The 19307-nt window shown below is 42.4% G+C and overlaps 1 protein-coding gene across 1 annotated transcript in view; it reads right to left on the reverse strand.

Annotated features, from left to right (window-relative positions):
• The window catches only part of LOC310930640 (mucin-2-like), a gene marked incomplete at both ends in the record, with an annotated part of 45487 nt that overhangs the window by 21166 nt on the left and 5014 nt on the right, over positions 1 to 19307 (reverse strand). Inside the window, 8 exons of the mRNA XM_083893675.1 lie at positions 1468 to 1561; positions 13679 to 13829; positions 13913 to 14149; positions 14347 to 14526; positions 15390 to 15450; positions 16982 to 17237; positions 17915 to 18041; positions 18150 to 18244. Of these exons, the coding sequence (XP_083749801.1) occupies positions 1468 to 1561; positions 13679 to 13829; positions 13913 to 14149; positions 14347 to 14526; positions 15390 to 15450; positions 16982 to 17237; positions 17915 to 18041; positions 18150 to 18244 (1201 nt within the window). The remainder of the gene's footprint in view (positions 1 to 1467; positions 1562 to 13678; positions 13830 to 13912; positions 14150 to 14346; positions 14527 to 15389; positions 15451 to 16981; positions 17238 to 17914; positions 18042 to 18149; positions 18245 to 19307) is intronic.

The following is a 19307-nucleotide window of genomic DNA, read 5'->3' on the forward strand; positions in this document are numbered from 1 at the left end:
GCTGTAGAGTTGAAGTAGGAGTCTCACTGTGAGGTGTTGTGGATGTTGCTGTTGTAGTTGGCTGTGGAGTTGCTGTAGCAGGTGTGGTTGGAATGGATGTTGTTTCTGTTCTGGTTGTTGGCTGTAGAGTTGAAGTAGGAGTCTCAGTGTAAGGGGTTGTGGATTTTATGGTTGAAGTTGGCATTGTTTCTGTTATAACAGTTGTAGTTGGAGTGGATGTCGACTCTGTTCTGGTTGTTGGCTGTAGAGTTGAAGTAGGAGTCTCACTGTGAGGTGTTGTGGATGTTGCTGTTGTCGTTGGATGTGGAGTTGCTGTAGCAGGTGTGGTTGGAATGGATGTCGATTCTGTTCTGGTTGTTGGCTGTAGAGTTGAAGTAGGAGGCTCAGTGTAAGGGGTTGTAGATTTTGTGGTTGAAGTTGGAATTGTTTCTGTTATAACAGTTGTAGTTGGAATGGATGTTGATTCTGTTCTGGTTGTTGGCTGTAGAGTTGAAGTAGGAGTCTCACTGTGAGGTGTTGTGGATGTTGTGGTTGAAGTTGGCATTGTTTCGGTCATAACGGTTGTAGTTGGAATGGATGTCGACTCTGTTCTGGTTGTTGGCTGTAGAGTTGAAGTAGGAGTCTCACTGTGAGGTGTTGTGGATGTTGCTGTTGTAGTTGGATGTGGAGTTGCTGTAGCAGGTGTGGTTGGAATGGATGTCGATTCTGTTCTGGTTGTTGGCTGTAGAGTTGAACTAGGAGTCTCAGTGTAAGGGGTTGTGGATTTTGTGGTTGAAGTTGGAATTGTTTCTGTTATAAGAGTTGTAGTTGGAATGGATGTTGATTCTGTTCTGGTTGTTGGCTGTAGAGTTGAAGTAGGAGTCTCACTGTGAGGTGTTGTGGATGTTGCTGTTGTAGTTGGCTGTGGAGTTGCTGTAGCAGGTGTGGTTGGAATTGATGTCGATTCTGTTCTGGTTGTTGGCTGTAGAGTTGAACTAGGAGGCTCAGTGTAAGGAGTTGTAGATTTTGTGGTTGAAGTTGGCATTGTTTCTGTTATAACAGTTGTAGTTGGAATGGATGTTGATTCTGTTCTGGTTGTTGGCTGTAGAGTTGAAGTAGGAGGCTCAGTGTAAGGGGTTGTGGATTTTGTGGTTGAAGTTGGCATTGTTTCTGTTATAACAGTTGTAGTTGGAATGGATGTCGATTCTGTTCTGGTTGTTGGCTGTAGAGTTGAACTAGGAGGCTCAGTGTAAGGAGTTGTAGATTTTGTGGTTGAAGTTGGCATTGTTTCTGTTATAACAGTTGTAGTTGGAATGGATGTTGATTCTGTTCTGGTTGTTGGCTGTAGAGTTGAAGTAGGAGGCTCAGTGTAAGGCGTTGTAGATTTTGTGGTTGACGTTGGCATTGTTTCTGTTATAACAGTTGTAGTTGGAATGGATGTTGATTCTGTTCTGGTTGTTGGCTGTAGAGTTGAACTCGGAGTCTCACTTTGAGGTGTTGTGGATGTTGCTGTTGTAGTTGGATGTGGAGTTGCTGAAGCAGGTGTGGTTGGAATGTATGTCGATTCGGTTCTGGTTGTTGGCTGTAGAGTTGAAGTAGGAGTCTCACTGTGAGGTGTTGTGGATGTTGCTGTTGTAGTTGGCTGTGGAGTTGCTGTAGCAGGTGTGGTTGGAATGGATGTTGATTCTGTTCTGGTTGTTGGCTGTAGAGTTGAAGTAGGAGGCTCAGTGTAAGGCGTTGTAGATTTTGTGGTTGACGTTGGCATTGTTTCTGTTATAACAGTTGTAGTTGGAATGGATGTTGATTCTGTTCTGGTTGTTGGCTGTAGAGTTGAAGTAGGAGTCTCAGTGTAAGGCGTTGTAGATTTTGTGGTTGACGTTGGCATTGTTTCTGTTATAACAGTTGTAGTTGGAATGGATGTCGACTCTGTTCTGGTTGTTGGCTGTAGAGTTGAACTAGGAGTCTCACTTTGAGGTGTTGTGGATGTTGCTGTTGTAGTTGGATGTGGAGTTGCTGAAGCAGGTGTGGTTGGAATGGATGTTGATTCTGTTCTGGTTGTTGTCTGTAGAGTTGAAGTAGGAGTCTCAGTGTAAGGGGTTGTGGATTTTGTGGTTGAAGTTGGCATTGTTTCTGTAATAGTTGTAGTTGGAATGGATGTCGAATCTGTTCTGGTTGTAGGATGTAGAGTTGAAGTAGGAGGCTCAGTGTAAGGGGTTGTAGATTTTGTGGTTGAAGTTGGTATTGTTTCTGTTATAACAGTTGTAGTTGGAATGGATGTTGATTCTGTTCTGGTTGTTGGCTGTAGAGTTGAACTAGGAGGCTCAGTGTAAGGAGTTGTAGATTTTGTGGTTGAAGTTGGCATTGTTTCTGTTATAACAGTTGTAGTTGGAATGGATGTTGATTCTGTTCTGGTTGTTGGCTGTAGAGTTGAAGTAGGAGGCTCAGTGTAAGGCGTTGTAGATTGTGTAGTTGACGTTGGCATTGTTTCTGTTATAACAGTTGTAGTTGGAATGGATGTTGATTCTGTTCTGGTTGTTGGCTGTAGAGTTGAACTAGGAGTCTCACTTTGAGGTGTTGTGGATGTTGCTGTTGTAGTTGGATGTGGAGTTGCTGAAGCAGGTATGGTTGGAATGTATGTCGATTCGGTTCTGGTTGTTGGCTGTAGAGTTGAAGTAGGAGTCTCACTGTGAGGTGTTGTGGATGTTGCTGTTGTAGTTGGCTGTGGAGTTGCTGTAGCAGGTGTGGTTGGAATGGATGTTGATTCTGTTCTGGTTGTTGGCTGTAGAGTTGAAGTAGGAGTCTCAGTGTAAGAGGTTGTGGATTTTGTGGTTGAAGTTGGCATTGTTTCTGTTATAACAGTTGTAGTTGGAATGGATGTCGAATCTGTTCTGGTTGTTGGCTGTAGAGTTGAAGTAGGAGGCTCAGTGTAAGGGGTTGTGGATTTTGTGGTTGAAGTTGCCATTGTTTCTGTTATAACAGTTGTAGTTGGAATGGATGTTGATTCTGTTCTGGTTGTTGGCTGTAGAGTTGAAGTAGGAGGCTCAGTGTAAGGGGTTGTAGATTTCGTGGTTGAAGTTGGCATTGTTTCTGTTATAACAGTTGTAGTTGGAGTGGATGTCGACTCTGTTCTGGTTGTTGGCTGTAGAGTTGAAGTAGGAGTCTCACTGTGAGGTGTTGTGGATGTTGCTGTTGTAGTTGGCTGTGGAGTTGCTGTAGCAGGTGTGGTTGGAATGGATGTCGATTCTGTTCTGGTTGTTGGCTGTAGAGTTGAAGTAGGAGGCTCAGTGTAAGGGGTTGTAGATTTTGTGGTTGAAGTTGGCATTGTTTCGGTTATAACAGTTGTAGTTGGAATGGACGTCGACTCTGTTCTGGTTGTTGGCTGTAGAGTTGAAGTAGGAGTCAGACTTTGAGGTGTTGTGGATGTTGCTGTTGTAGTTGGATGTGGAGTTGCTGAAGCAGGTGTGGTTGGAATGGATGTCGATTCTGTTCTGGTTGTTGGCTGTAGAGTTGAACTAGGAATCTCAGTGTAAGGGGTTGTGGATTTTGTGGTTGAAGTTGGAATTGTTTCTGTTATAACAGTTGTAGTTGGAATGGATGTTGATTCTGTTCTGGTTGTTGGCTGTAGAGTTGAAGTAGGAGTCTCACTGTGAGGTGTTGTGGATGTTGCTGTTGTAGTTGGCTGTGGAGTTGCTGTAGCAGGTGTGGTTGGAATGGATGTTGATTCTGTTCTGGTTGTTGGCTGTAGAGTTGAAGTAGGAGGCTCAGTGTAAGGGGTTGTAGATTTTGTGGTTGACGTTGGCATTGTTTCTGTTATAACAGTTGTAGTTGGAATGGATGTTGATTCTGTTCTGGTTGTTGGCTGTAGAGTTGAACTAGGAGTCTCACTTTGAGGTGTTGTGGATGTTGCTGTTGTAGTTGGATGTGGAGTTGCTGAAGCAGGTATGGTTGGAATGTATGTCGATTCGGTTCTGGTTGTTGGCTGTAGAGTTGAAGTAGGAGTCTCACTGTGAGGTGTTGTGGATGTTGCTGTTGTAGTTGGCTGTGGAGTTGCTGTAGTAGGTGTGGTTGGAATGGATGTTGATTCTGTTCTGGTTGTTGGCTGTAGAGTTGAAGTAGGAGTCTCAGTGTAAGAGGTTGTGGATTTTGTGGTTGAAGTTGGCATTGTTTCTGTTATAACAGTTGTAGTTGGAATGGATGTCGAATCTGTTCTGGTTGTTGGCTGTAGAGTTGAAGTAGGAGGCTCAGTGTAAGGGGTTGTGGATTTTGTGGTTGAAGTTGCCATTGTTTCTGTTATAACAGTTGTAGTTGGAATGGATGTCGATTCTGTTCTGGTTGTTGGCTGTAGAGTTGAAGTAGGAGGCTCAGTGTAAGGGGTTGTAGATTTTGTGGTTGAAGTTGGCATTGTTTCGGTTATAACAGTTGTAGTTGGAATGGACGTCGACTCTGTTCTGGTTGTTGGCTGTAGAGTTGAAGTAGGAGTCTCACTGTGAGGTGTTGTGGATGTTGCTGTTGTAGTTGGCTGTGGAGTTGCTGTAGCAGGTGTGGTTGGAATGGATGTCGATTCTGTTCTGGTTGTTGGCTGTAGAGTTGAAGTAGGAGGCTCAGTGTAAGGGGTTGTAGATTTTGTGGTTGAAGTTGGCATTGTTTCGGTTATAACAGTTGTAGTTGGAATGGACGTCGACTCTGTTCTGGTTGTTGGCTGTAGAGTTGAAGTAGGAGTCAGACTTTGAGGTGTTGTGGATGTTGCTGTTGTAGTTGGATGTGGAGTTGCTGAAGCAGGTGTGGTTGGAATGGATGTCGATTCTGTTCTGGTTGTTGGCTGTAGAGTTGAACTAGGAATCTCAGTGTAAGGGGTTGTGGATTTTGTGGTTGAAGTTGGAATTGTTTCTGTTATAACAGTTGTAGTTGGAATGGATGTTGATTCTGTTCTGGTTGTTGGCTGTAGAGTTGAAGTAGGAGTCTCACTGTGAGGTGTTGTGGATGTTGCTGTTGTAGTTGGCTGTGGAGTTGCTGTAGCAGGTGTGGTTGGAATGGATGTTGATTCTGTTCTGGTTGTTGGCTGTAGAGTTGAAGTAGGAGGCTCAGTGTAAGGGGTTGTAGATTTTGTGGTTGACGTTGGCATTGTTTCTGTTATAACAGTTGTAGTTGGAATGGATGTCGACTCTGTTCTGGTTGTTGGCTGTAGAGTTGAAGTAGGAGTCTCACTGTGAGGTGTTGTGGATGTTGCTGTTGTAGTTGGCTGTGGAGTTGCTGTAGCAGGTGTGGTTGGAATGGATGTTGATTCTGTTCTGGTTGTTGGCTGTAGAGTTGAAGTAGGAGGCTCAGTGTAAGGGGTTGTAGATTTTGTGGTTGACGTTGGCATTGTTTCTGTTATAACAGTTGTAGTTGGAATGGATGTTGATTCTGTTCTGGTTGTTGGCTGTAGAGTTGAACTAGGAGGCTCAGTGTAAGGGGTTGTAGATTTCGTGGTTGAAGTTGGCATTGTTTCTGTTATAACAGTTGTGGTTGGAATGGATGTTGATTCTGTTCTGGTTGTTGGCTGTAGAGTTGAACTAGGAGGCTCAGTGTAAGGGGTTGTAGATTTCGTGGTTGAAGTTGGCATTGTTTCTGTTATAACAGTTGTAATTGGAGTGGATGTCGACTCGGTTCTGGTTGTTGGCTGTAGAGTTGAAGTAGGAGGAGGCTCAGTGTAAGGGGTTGTAGATTTTGTGGTTGAAGTTGGCATTGTTTCTGTTATAACAGTTGTGGTTGGAATGGATGTCGATTCTGTTCTGGTTGTTGGCTGTAAAGTTGAACTAGGAGGCTCAGTGTAAGGGGTTGTGGATTTTGTGGTTGAAGTTGGCATTGTTTCTGTTATAACAGTTGTAGTTGGAATGGATGTTGATTCTGTTCTGGTTGTTGGCTGTAGAGTTGAAGTAGGAGTCTCACTGTGAGGTGTTGTGGATGTTGCTGTTGTAGTTGGCTGTGGAGTTGCTGTAGCAGGTGTGGTTGGAATGGATGTTGATTCTGTTCTGGTTGTTGGCTGTAGAGTTGAAGTAGGAGGCTCAGTGTAAGGGGTTGTAGATTTTGTGGTTGAAGTTGGCATTGTTTCTGTTATAACAGTTGTGGTTGGAATGGATGTTGATTCTGTTCTGGTTGTTGGCTGTAGAGTTGAAGTAGGAGGGTCAGTGTAAGGGGTTGTAGATTTCGTGGTTGAAGTTGGCATTGTTTCTGTTATAACAGTTGTAGTTAGAGTGGATGTTGATTCTGTTCTGGTTGTTGGCTGTAGAGTTGAAGTAGGAGGCTCAGTGTAAGGGGTTGTAGATTTCGTGGTTGAAGTTGGCATTGTTTCTGTTATAACAGTTGTAGTTGGAGTGGATGTCGACTCTGTTCTGGTTGTTGGCTGTAGAGTTGAAGTAGGAGGCTCAGTGTAAGGGGTTGTAGATTTTGTGGTTGAAGTTGGCATTGTTTCTGTTATAACAGTTGTGGTTGGTATGGATGTCGATTCTGTTCTGGTAGTTGGCTGTAAAGTTGAACTAGGAGGCTCAGTGTAAGGGGTTGTGGATTTTGTGGTTGAAGTTGGCATTGTTTCTGTTATAACAGTTGTAGTTGGAATGGATGTCGACTCTGTTATGGTTGTTGGCTGTAGAGTTGAACTAGGAGTCTCACTTTGAGGTGTTGTGGATGTTGCTGTTGTAGTTGGATGTGGAGTTGCTGTAGCAGGTGTGGTTGGAATGGATGTTGATTCTGTTCTGGTTGTTGGCTGTAAAGTTGAACTAGGAGGCTCAGTGTAAGGGGTTGTGGATTTTGTGGTTGAAGTTGGCATTGTTTCTGTTATAACAGTTGTAGTTGGAATGGATGACGACTCTGTTATGGTTGTTGGCTGTAGAGTTGAACTAGGAGTCTCACTTTGAGGTGTTGTGGATGTTGCTGTTGTAGTTGGCTGTGGAGTTGCTGTAGCAGGTGTGGTTGGAATGGATGTTGATTCTGTTCTGGTTGTTGGCTGTAGAGTTGAAGTCGGAGTCTCACTGTAAGGGGTTGTGGATTTTGTGGTTGAAGTTGCCATTGTTTCTGTTATAACAGTTGTAGTTGGAATGGATGTCGACTCTGTTCTGGTTGTTGGCTGTAGAGTTGAACTAGGAGTCTCACTTTGAGGTGTTGTGGATGTTGCTGTTGTAGTTGGCTGTGGAGTTGCTGTAGCAGGTGTGGTTGGAATGGATGTTGATTCTGTTCTGGTTGTTGGCTGTAGAGTTGAAGTAGGAGGCTCAGTGTAAGGGGTTGTGGATTTTGTGGTTGAAGTTGGCATTGTTTCTGTTATAACAGTTGTAGTTGGAATGGATGTCGACTCTGTTCTGGTTGTTGGCTGTAGAGTTGAAGTAGGAGTCTCACTGTGAGGTGTTGTGGATGTTGCTGTTGTAGTTGGCTGTGGAGTTGCTGTAGCAGGTGTGGTTGGAATGGATGTTGATTCTGTTCTGGTTGTTGGCTGTAGAGTTAAAGTAGGAGTCTCAGTGTAAGGGGTTGTGGATTTTGTGGTTGAAGTTGCCATTGTTTCTGCTATAACAGTTGTAGTTGGAATGGATGTTGATTCTGTTCTGGTTGTTGGCTGTAGAGTTGAAGTAGGAGGCTCAGTGTAAGGGGTTGTAGATTTTGTGGTTGAAGTTGGCATTGTTTCTGTTATAACAGTTGTGGTTGGAATGGATGTCGATTCTGTTCTGGTTGTTGGCTGTAAAGTTGAACTAGGAGGCTCAGTGTAAGGGGTTGTGGATTTTGTGGTTGAAGTTGACATTGTTTCTGTTATAACAGTTGTGGTTGGAATGGATGTTGATTCTGTTCTGGTTGTTGGCTGTAGAGTTGAACTAGGAGTCTCACTTTGAGGTGTTGTGGATGTTGCTGTTGTAGTTGGATGTGGAGTTGCTGAAGCAGGTGTGGTTGGAATGGATGTTGATTCTGTTCTGGTTGTTGGCTGTAGAGTTGAAGTAGGAGGCTCAGTGTAAGGGGTTGTGGATTTTGTGGTTGAAGTTGCCATTGTTTCTGTTATAACAGTTGTAGTTGGAATGGATGTTGATTCTGTTCTGGTTGTTGGCTGTAGAGTTGAAGTAGGATGCTCAGTGTAAGGGGTTGTAGATTTTGTGGTTGAAGTTTGCATTGTTTCGGTTATAACAGTTGTAGTTGGAATGGATGTCGACTCTGTTCTGGTTGTTGGCTGTAGAGTTGAAGTAGGAGTCTCAATGTGAGGTGTTGTGGATGTTGCTGTTGTAGTTGGATGTGGAGTTGCTGTAGCAGGTGTGGTTGGAATGGATGTCGATTCTGTTCTGGTTGTTGGCTGTAGAGTTGAACTAGGAGTCTCACTGTAAGGGGTTGTGGATTTTGTGGTTGAAGTTGGAATTGTTTCTGTTATTACAGTTGTAGTTGGAATGGATGTTGATTCTGTTCTGGTTGTTGGCTGTAGAGTTGAAGTAGGAGTCTCACTGTGAGGTGTTGTGGATGTTGATGTTGTAGTTGGCTGTGGAGTTGCTGTAGCAGGTGTGGTTGGAATGGATGTCGATTCTGTTCTGGTTGTTGGCTGTAGAGTTGAACTAGGAGTCTCACTGTAAGGGGTTGTGGATTTTGTGGTTGAAGTTGGAATTGTTTCTGTTATAACAGTTGTGGTTGGAATGTGTGTTGATTCTGTTCTGGTTGTTGGCTGTAGAGTTGAACTAGGAGTCTCACTGTAAGGGGTTGTGGATTTTGTGGTTGAAGTTGGAATTGTTTCTGTTATAACAGTTGTGGTTGGAATGTGTGTTGATTCTGTTCTGGTTGTTGGCTGTAGAGTTGAACTAGGAGTCTCACTGTAAGGGGTTGTAGATTTTGTGTTTGACGTTGGCATTGTTTCTGTTATAACAGTTGCAGTTGGAATGGATGTTGATTCTGTACTGGTTGTTGGCTGTAGAGTTGAACTAGGAGGCTCAGTGTAAGGGGTCGTAGATTTCGTGGTTGAAGTTGGAATTGTTTCTGTTATAACAGTTGTAGTTGGAATGGATGTTGATTCTGTTCTGGTTGTTGGCTGTAGAGTTGAAGTAGGAGGCTCAGTGTAAGGGGTTGTAGATTTCGTGGTTGAAGTTAGCATTGTTTCTGTTATAACAGTTGTAGTTGGAATGGATGTTGATTCTGTTTTGGTTGTTGGCTGTAGAGTTGAAGTAGGAGGCTCAGTGTAAGGGGTTGTAGATTTTGTGGTTGAAGTTGGCATTGTTTCTGTTATAACAGTTGTGGTTGGAATGGATGTCGATTCTGTTCTGGTTGTTGGCTGTAGAGTTGAACTAGTAGTCTCACTTTGAGGTGTTGTGGATGTTGCTGTTGTAGTTGGCTGTGGAGTTGCTGTAGCAGATGTGGTTTGAATGGATGTTGATTCTGATCTGGTTGTTGGCTGTAGAGTTGAAGTAGGAGGCTCAGTGTAAGGGGTTGTGGATTTTGTGGTTGAAGTTGGCATTGTTTCTGTTATAACAGTTGTAGTTGGAATGGATGTCGACTCTGTTCTGGTTGTTGGCTGTAGAGTTGAACTAGGAGTCTCACTTTGAGGTGTTGTGGATGTTGCTGTTGTAGTTGGCTGTGGAGTTTCTGTAGCAGATGTGGTTTGAATGGATGTTGATTCTGATCTGGTTGTTGGCTGTAGAGTTGAAGTAGGAGGCTCAGTGTAAGGGGTTGTGGATTTTGTGGTTGAAGTTGGCATTGTTTCTGTTATAACAGTTGTAGTTGGAATGGATGTCGATTCTGTTCTGGTTGTTGGCTGTAGAGTTGAGCTAGGAGGCTCGGTGTAAGGGGTTGTGGATTTTGTGGTTGAAGTTGGCATTGTTTCTGTTATAACAGTTGTAGTTGGAATGGATGTAGTATCTGTTCTGGTTGTTGGCTGTAGAGTTGAAGTCGGAGTCTCACTGTGAGGTGTTGTGGATGATGCTGTTGTAGTTGGCTGTGGAGTTGCTGTAGCAGGTGTGGTTGGAATGGATGTTGATTCTGTTCTGGTTGTTGGCTGTAGAGTTGAACTAGGAGGCTCAGTGTAAGGGGTTGTGGATTTTGTGGTTGAAGTTGGCATTGTTTCTGTTATAACAGTTGTAGTTGGAATGGATGTCGACTCTGTTCTGGTTGTTGGCTGTAGAGTTGAAATAGGAGTCTCACTGTGAGGTGTTGTGGATGTTGCTGTTGTAGTTGGCTGTGGAGTTGCTGTAGCAGATGTGGTTGGAATGGATGTTGATTCTGTTCTGGTCGTTGGCTGTAGAGTTGAAGTAGGAGGCTCAGTGTAAGGGGTTGTGGATTTTGTGGTTGAAGTTGCCATTGTTTCTGTTATAACAGTTGTAGTTGGAATGGATGTCGACTCTGTTCTGGTTGTTGGCTGTAGAGTTGAAGTAGGAGTCTCACTTTGAGGTGTTGTGGATGTTGCTGTTGTAGTTGGCTGTGAAGTTGCTGTAGCAGATGTGGTTGGAATGGATGTCGATTCTGTTCTGGTTGTTGGCCCTGCAGTTGAAATAGGAAACTCAGTGTAAGGGGTTGTAGATATTGTGGTTGAAGTTGGCATTGTTTCTGTTATAACAGTTGTAGTTGGAATTGATGTTGATTCTGTTTTGGTTGTTGGCTGTAGAGTTGAAGTAGGAGTCTCACTGTGAGGTGTTGTGGATGTTGCTGTTGTAGTTGGCTGTGGAGTTGCTGTAGCAGGTGTGGTTGGAATGGATGTAGATTCTCTTGTTGTTCTTGACCATAGAGTTGAAGTAGGAGTCTCACTGTGAGGTGTTGTGGATGTTGCTGTTGTAGTTGGATGTGGAGTTGCTGTAGCAGGTGTAGTTGGAATGGATGTCGACTCTGTTCTGGTTGTTGGCTGTAGGGTTGAACTAGGAGTCTCACTTTGAGGTGTTGTGGATGTTGCTGTTGTAGTTGGATGTGGAGTTGCTGTAGCAGGTGTAGTTGGAATGGATGTCGATTCTGTTCTGGTTGCTGGCTGTAGAGTTGAACGAGGAGTCTCACTGTGAGTTGTTGTGGATGTTGCTGTTGTAGTTGGATGTGGAGTTGCTGTAGCAGGTGTAGTTGGAATGGATGTCGATTCTGTTCTGGTTGTTGGCTGTAGAGTTGAACTAGGAGGCTCAGTGTAAGGGGTTGTAGATTTTGTGGTTGAAGTTGGCATTGTTTCTGTTATAACAGTTGTAGTTGGAATGGATGTTGATTCTGTTCTGGTTGTTGGCTGTAGAGTTGAAGTAGGAGTCTCACTGTGAGGTGTTGTGGATGTTGCTGTTGTAGTTGGCTGTGGAGTTGCTGTAGCAGGTGTGGTTGGAATGGATGTAGATTCTCTTGTTGTTGGTGACCATAGAGTTGAAGAAAGAGTCTGAAGTGTAGGCGTAGTAGTTTGGATAGAGACAAGGGGTAAAGTTCTTGGTGGTGTTGAAGATGGCCGAGGGGATTCAGTTTGCGGTTCAAACGTGAAAAGAGGTGTTGATGATTCCATTGTTGTTGTAGCAATTGTGGTTGAAAGTGCTATCGATTCTGTTCTGGTTGTTGGCCCTGCAGTTGAAATAGGAAACTCAGTGTAAGGGGTTGTAGATATTGTGGTTGAAGTTGGCATTGTTTCTGTTATAACAGTTGTAGTTGGAATGGATGTAGATTCTGTTCTGGTTGTTGGCTGTGGAGTTGAAGTAGGAGTCTCACCGTGAGGTGTTGTGGATGTTGCTGTTGTAGTTGGCTGTGGAGTTGCTGTAGCAGGTGTGGTTGGAATGGTTGTAGATTCTGTTGTGGTTGTTGGCCCTTGAGTTGAAGTAGGAAACTCAGTGTAAGGGGTTCTGGTTTCAGTTGGGTGTGCAGTTCTTGTAAAAGGTGTGGTTGGGAATGTTGTAGACTCTTTCGGGGTTGTTGGCTGTAGCGTTGAAGTAAGAGTCTGAAGTGGAGTTGTAGCAGTGACAACGGGTTCAGTTGAATTGATCAGTACAGTTGGTGTTGTCAGTGATTCAGTGGTAAGAATCGTTGTCACTGTTGGTGGTTGAACAGTTGAAGCAGCGCAGGTTTTATTTTCATGTATCACAGTTGTATTGATGCAGATTGCGTAGTAGCACATCCCCAAGTTGTCAGTCACATTATAAATAACCTCATTTTCCTCATATCTGCTTCCATTATAAAAGCAACCTGAGCATTCCTCCACACAAATATCCTTTTCTTCATCATAAATTGGTTTATCTTCAGGGCATACGGGATAGCAGCCTATAAAACAAAACAAACAGATAGTAATTATTAAAAACCTTGAGCACTGAGAGTGGACACATAATCTTTGATTTAGTTTGTTATTTTGTTACTACCTCAAATACAAACCTGAAATGCAAAGAAGTCAGTCTAAAAATAAAAAAATAAAATATGTATGTAATTTTGCACGGGGTCACTGGTGCCAATCCCAGCTGACATAGGGCGAAAGTACATCCTGGACAGGTCGCCAGTCAATCACAGGGCCACAAAGAAACAAACAACCACCCACTCTCAAACTCACACCTACAGTCGACTGTCAGTAGACAGTGTCAGTGTCCAATTTGCCTAATAATAATAATATATTCGGTGTTTGTGTTTCCTGATTTTCGGTTACGGCCAACAATTTTCATTTTGGTGCATCCCTAATTTGTTGGCCTTTTGTTTGTGCAGCAGTTTACCTGGAGGGCAGAGCATGGATGACTGCTCTGGGAGGCAAGTCTTGCTTATTTCGATAAGTCTGGCTAATTTAGGTGGGAGTTACTATCCATCCATAGTATCATAGTAACCTATTCTGGTGAACAAGTCTGCTCCAAGCCCCTGCTAACTGCCGAGTACTTTGTTTAGATTTGCTTCAAAATTTGAAAATATACTTTGAAAAGATCGTCCTGTCAGATTAATTCCACGCTCATATCATATAGTAACAATAATAAATCCTCATCTGAGCATCTTCATTGTGTCCACAATACATACATGAAAATTGTAAAAGTCAAACATTAAACAATTGGCAACTGTTACTTACTTATTTACTATACAGTAAATGGTTACATTAAAAAAAAAGCCTCATTGCATTTATTCCAAACACCCAGAATACTCTGTGTCTGATTGGTTGGTAAAAAAGAAAAGAAAACAAAAACAACAGTCAATTACGGTCAGGCCTATTTAAGCTGAACAGGGAGTCAGAGACAAAGACATAATATACCCAGTAATCAGTAATATATAATATTACTGATATATTTAATTTTTTCTCACTGTGGAATCATACTGAGTTTTATCTGTAACACTGTTGTCTGTTATGCACCAGAATATTGATGTCTGTCTTTATACATAGGCACATCAAATTAGCAAATCCAAGGTAACATCTTACCTTCCACGATGGGTAGATGGGTACTACAATTTCCTTGAGGATTTAAACAGGTCTTGTAGCAGGTTGTATGACAAGGGTTATAGTGCCACTTGCATTCTTGTGGACCATTGTAATAATCACAAAAGACAGCTAGGGAGGAAGTAAGGCAAGTTAGTCATATTATTTTGAGTGAAAAAAGGGAATATTGCTCCACATAACAATGACCTATTTCATTAGAATGCAAACCTCAACTCCCATCAAATAAATTGAATAGATGCTCACAGACTATTCTGTAACTTGTGGGACTGCGTATCATTTTAGTTAAATTACAAATCTTCAAATAGGCCGTAAGATCTCTATAATGACAAAAAAACATCCCGCTTAAGCTCACAATTGTTGTTTACTTACGACAGATTTTCGGAGTCCTCCATGAAACACAGACACCGGCTTCATTGCAAGCTTGAGCATAAGCTGCAACTGCTGTACAGAAACACTCTCCTCCAGTGTCACAGGCGCATGCGTCTGTCACGCAGTTTTCATAAAATGGTTGGGGATTTACCTGCTCAGTAAATGAACATTGAAGAGTTAAGGCTATCCAGCAATGGAAATCTCCATAGTGATCTGAAGCAACTCTATATTTACCTGATTGTGGCAATCTTTGAAAGTCTCCCCATTTATAATGCTGCACGTCACTTTTGCCCAAGAATGCCGTTTTGGTTCAGCTTCGCAAGGGTTGACGTTCATTCTCATATCTCTGCAGCCGCTGGACACTTTCCAGCTGTTTGCAAATTTTGCAGGACTGCTCACTACCATCTGGTCCTGAGTGATGAAGTCGTGGCCGTCGCCATCAAAATCTCCACAGAGGCCACATACTTCTCCCTATGAAACGAAAAATGACATGCATTTTTAGACTTTCATATTATAATGTTCTTTCGTAAGTAAATTGTGAACATTATGCCTCAACTACTATCAAAGGAATGCTAGTGTTTAGCAATACCACTGTTGTTTTATACGTGGTTGAAGGTGATCATCAACTCATTTTCACTAAGACTAGTTAATTTCACACTGTGACTCACGCTGTGCTGTGGTTCCAGGAGGATGCGAACAGTTGTTTTCCGATCCCACATCACTGTCAGACCAATGGCAGATTCTATCACCAGATATAATCCAACCTTTCTAATTCTGTATTGAATCTGAGGGCCATGTCCCAAGTCCTGCTCTTCGTGTCTCCCCTTTGACAGTTTAATTTCCATTCCCTGTCGATAACGAGAGATTGCTTTCATTTCACCAAAAACAGCAGTTTGGTACAGAATTGAATTGTATTCTGTCTTAGTTATTGAGTTGTTTTCAAAAATGTCAAGCAAGGCCACATAACAGGCGTCGTTGTGTGATCTTACCCCAAGTAGGACCCTGACGATTTTGGAGCACGTGGTGCCTGTAGTTTCACATGGTGCATTTTCTGTGATCACTCCAAAGTTCTCCCGTACCATTTTATTGCCACATTTGTTCTTAAAAGAGAGAGATTTTGCATTTCTTAAGTACAGCGACTACTGATTAAATCAAACCAAACCTTACCGTAACCTTTACTCTGTTCTGCAACACTTGAAGATTATGAAAAAAATAGCTAAAAGACAGTGTGCTGCATGTCATAGATGACAGTGATGGCGTCAAATCAAAATGAAAATGTGTCCAGAGTTTAAACTATACTGTTCGTCCACTACATGGTTAGTGAACTAGTAAACAAGGAGATTTCAAACATTTGGTTGATGTTTACCTTGACAGCAACATATTCACATTGTCCATTAAAGGCATACATTCGCTGATCAAATGTCTTGTAGTGACCACTTCCATAAATAACGCATGTTCCTGGACATTTTTTCTCCGTGCACTCCCACCTTCCACTTCTGCAGGTGCTGGATGTGTGAGAAATGGTGAATTGTAATAAAAAGTTTTGAGTATTTAAATCAAGAGAACACACACAAACAAATACGTATAGTTTATCATAACTAATTAAAAACAACGTCTCACCAAGTGTTACACTGGTTCGGTATTTTTGTTCCTGCTGCATACAGATGCCCATTATGCTGACAAGGACATTGGCTTTCTTTTACACAGAAACCTTTTCCATCATCAATGAGGCCACTGGGACAATAACAGCCAGTTTCACACTCTGTGGAGTCCTGGGAAGATAAAAACACCACTGTGGTTAAAAAAGAGAGAGAAAATATGGGGGAAAAAACTGTCTGTATTTTACATATTCAGTATTCCACCATCAAACTCCAGAAATATGCATGATATCTTTGATTCGAGACTAACAAGCTGTTAGTAAAAAATAAAAAAGAACTCACACAATCATCGTTGTCCAGATTTAAACAAGTTTGAGCACAGTGGACTCCACGCTCTCCTATGCCAGGAGTGGAACAGTTGACGAATAACTTTGGAAAAGGGCATGCTGAAGCAGAGGAAGACAATGATTTATTAATATAGTATATAGCCAACAAATGTATGTCAAAGCTGTGGTTAAAAATAGTTTTTTAAAAAAAGAGAGAGAGACATACTCAGTGAGCGGGATCTCAAAGAATTACAACGAAGCACTCCGTTTGAGCAAACACTAGAAAAAGACACCAGAGACACAGGATGCAACACAAAAATACTCAAAAAGTGTCATTTACTACATTCTTTACAACAGCACTAAATCTACCTGAGTCTAGGAGAATTCATTTGATGTCAAACGTCACCAGTGTTGCCAGGTGTACGATAACTATCGTATTTGTACGATAATTTTGCCCTCTGTACGATGTACGATCAATAATCCCAAAAAAGGCCAAATATACGATAATTTGACCATTCCGTGAATGTGTGGTTATAATCGGTTGTAATCAGCGTCGCAACTGTCTGTCTGAGTTTTTTTGTGAACCCTGAAGGCATCTGTTTCCAGATGCAACAAGTTTCCAGTCAATCGTGCTTTTCTAAATGTGAGCTACGAGTGACGTGCATTCGTTTGCCTCAGAACAACGGCCATGATTGGCTGAATAGTCCGCTGCGCTTGACCCATGAGTGAGAAAAAAAGAAATGAAGACGAAGCAGAGTTGGTCTGGAAGAGGTGCGGAAAATGAGAGAACCTGTGGAAGGGGGAGGAGGAGGTGGAGAGGTTATGAAGACGGCGGGGCAGAGTCGATATAGGTTATATATGCACTTTATTTTAAGTCATAACCTGGTAGCAGGCACTTTTAAATTTGCATAAGTGCTGTTTTTGTTTATTTTATTAGTTGTTGTCATTTTTGAGGACAGAGACATGTTGTTGCTCTGAAAATAAAATATTAATATGTGAAGCCAGATCTTTATTTTCTTGTCAGTTATCATGAATACTGTTTCTCTTTGTCAAAAAAGTCAACCTGGTGCTATGTCTATTTCCTAACAGTAGGTGGCCTCCACCTCATGATTTGGTCTCATTAGTTTATGGGGGAAACTTTAGCCTAACGCAACTGTGGGGCTGCTGATGAATCCCTTCTGTACTGACGCCACAAAGCTGTGAGTGCCTGTTAGACGCTATTCAACACTAGAGTGACTATAGCGCATCAATAGATTTGTTATTTTGGTGATGACGGGTGTACGATAATTTCCCTCAAAATACGATAATTTTATGTCTCTGGTACGATAATCCTACATTTCTCACCTGGCAACACTGAACGTCACTAAATAGGAACTCACCAGTGCTCATCTTTGATGTTGATGGACTTCCCTGGCTTGATTTGCACTTCATCATAGTAGCACGGACACTTGGCCATGGGGACGCATATGCTATTTTCATTTAGATAGAGACCCTCAGAGCAGGAGCAGCCGTCCACAGGCAAGAAGTCAGAGATGCAGCTCTGCTGCTTTGAGCCCAGAGATCTGCAAGTCAACTGGCATCTGTGTTGTTTGTAAGAGAAGGTCTGAGACACCGGGCAGTTCCTCGAGTATTTATCTGTGTGTGCAGAATGTGAGAAAGGTGTAACAAACAGTTGATGACTATCTAATGAAAAGGATCGGTAACGCTTTCTTTTACAGTCCCCTAATTACCAGGTATTTACCTGGTAAATTCATGGTAACACCAAAGTGTTACTAGGTAATTACCAATGGTAATAAGAAAGTAAATACAGTGAAACTGTTGCCAAAATACTGGGCATTTACCTGGTAACTATATAGTTAATTATAGCGTGTTATTACTGCTGTTAATAAGAAGGTATGTACAGCTAAACTATGGCAAAACTATGGTAAATGTAAGTGTATTATTGGGTTATAAACTGGTAATAAGCAGGTACCTACAGTCCCCTAATTACTAGCTATTTACCCAAGGGGTAATCTAACAAACCTAACCCTAAAAATGTGTGTAATTACATGGAAACAAGCTTGGCTTTCTTTTACAGTACAGTTTTACTTTACTTACCGAGTACATTACCGTGCATTACCCAGTATTTTGGCAACGGTTTCACTGTATTTACTTATCTTATTACCCTTGGTAATTACCTAGCAACACTTTAGTGTTACCATGAATTTACCAGCTAAATACCAGGTAATTAGGGGACTGTAAAAGAAAGCGTTACCAAAGGATCATATTAATGTATCCGCAGAAAGCATCAACTCAATTAAAGAAATCCTTACCACACACGCTGCCTCTCCAGTCCGTCAAGAACACTCCCTTTGAAGCACACGCCCGTGCATAAGATGATAAGACGGCACACAGGCAGGACTCGCTCTTCTCACAGTTACAGCTTGCATAGATGCACCTCTGCAGAGGAGAGATTTAAAAAAAAAAACAATTTAAATCATGAAGAGCTTCTGTCCCATCACAGCCTTATTAAATAAAAAGAGGCAAACTGACAGATTTTTACCATACCTTGTGATACGGCTCAGGATCCACCGCTGAATGACACTGCGCAAATGTGGTGTTTGTCTGTAGCAGCAAAGCACACCAGTGATGGGCATACCTCTCTGAGAAGGAGCAAAAGGTGACTCTTTAATTTCCAGTGTATGCAATAATGTGAGTTATAGACTGTCCATTTCATTTAAAGTCATCTATTGGTCTAACCTCCTCGTATGTCACCTCATGAACGTGTTTAATCGGGGGAGTTTATTCATGAACAAACAGCCTAACGTCACAAGCAGAGCAGGGTCATCTTTCAAACCAAATTGGCTGAACCGGCCAGTGCGTTAGCACTGAAAGTAAATCAATTTGGAAGCTAAGTTGGTTCCCAGTACTCGCTCTTTCCTGGCAATGGCAAAGGAAACAACATTGTAAGGTGACAGCATGTTTGGTGGTGATTTGGGCATCCCCCTCTGAATCCCAGGAGAACTAGCAGAAAGCTAAGTTTGCACACAGTCACATTTACTTTGCAGCCTGCTGTTAATGACATAATGCAGAGGAGCTTTTGGTTCCACTTAAAGGTGAAGTAAGTAGTTTATAGTGCCATCTAGAGGAGAGGCTGAAATTTACAACAAAGACCTGCTGCTCTGCTCACCCCCTCCCTTCCCTGAGGGCTACGGTATCCGCAGCTGGTCAAATGTCGTCCTCGTCGTCTTTCTCCGTGTCAGCAGATGAGGTTCGTGAGGCGAGGGAGAGGGCGGAGCTACCGCGGCCGTAGCAGACGAAGCGAGAGCGAGAGGAGGCGGGACTTCCTGCTACAAGTAAAGAGACGCTTGATTTGTTCTCTCGCGTTTGTCCTTACAGGCTCCGGTAGAAACATGGCGTCTCTCTGCTAACAGTGGCTATGCAACCGCGGCCCGCGACCGTGTTTTTTTACATGACTTTTTGAAACACTACGAAAATGAAACAAAAACTATTATACAGCGACTAGACAATGCAGGAGCACATAATATGTATAAAAAAGTGGATTTTGGGTTATATAAACCCATAAATACTACATAGTGTCCTTTTAATTGATGTGAACACATGCTGGTTAGTTTAGAGCACAATGGTTTGGAACAGAACTCGAGCCCCGAACGGGAACCACGTTGGTGCCGGCCGGTGGGAAAGTGTTATTAGATTCTGTGATAG

This window comes from Microchirus variegatus (assembly GCF_963457635.1).
Source record: "Microchirus variegatus genome assembly, chromosome: 8".
Lineage (NCBI taxonomy): Eukaryota > Metazoa > Chordata > Actinopteri > Pleuronectiformes > Soleidae > Microchirus > Microchirus variegatus.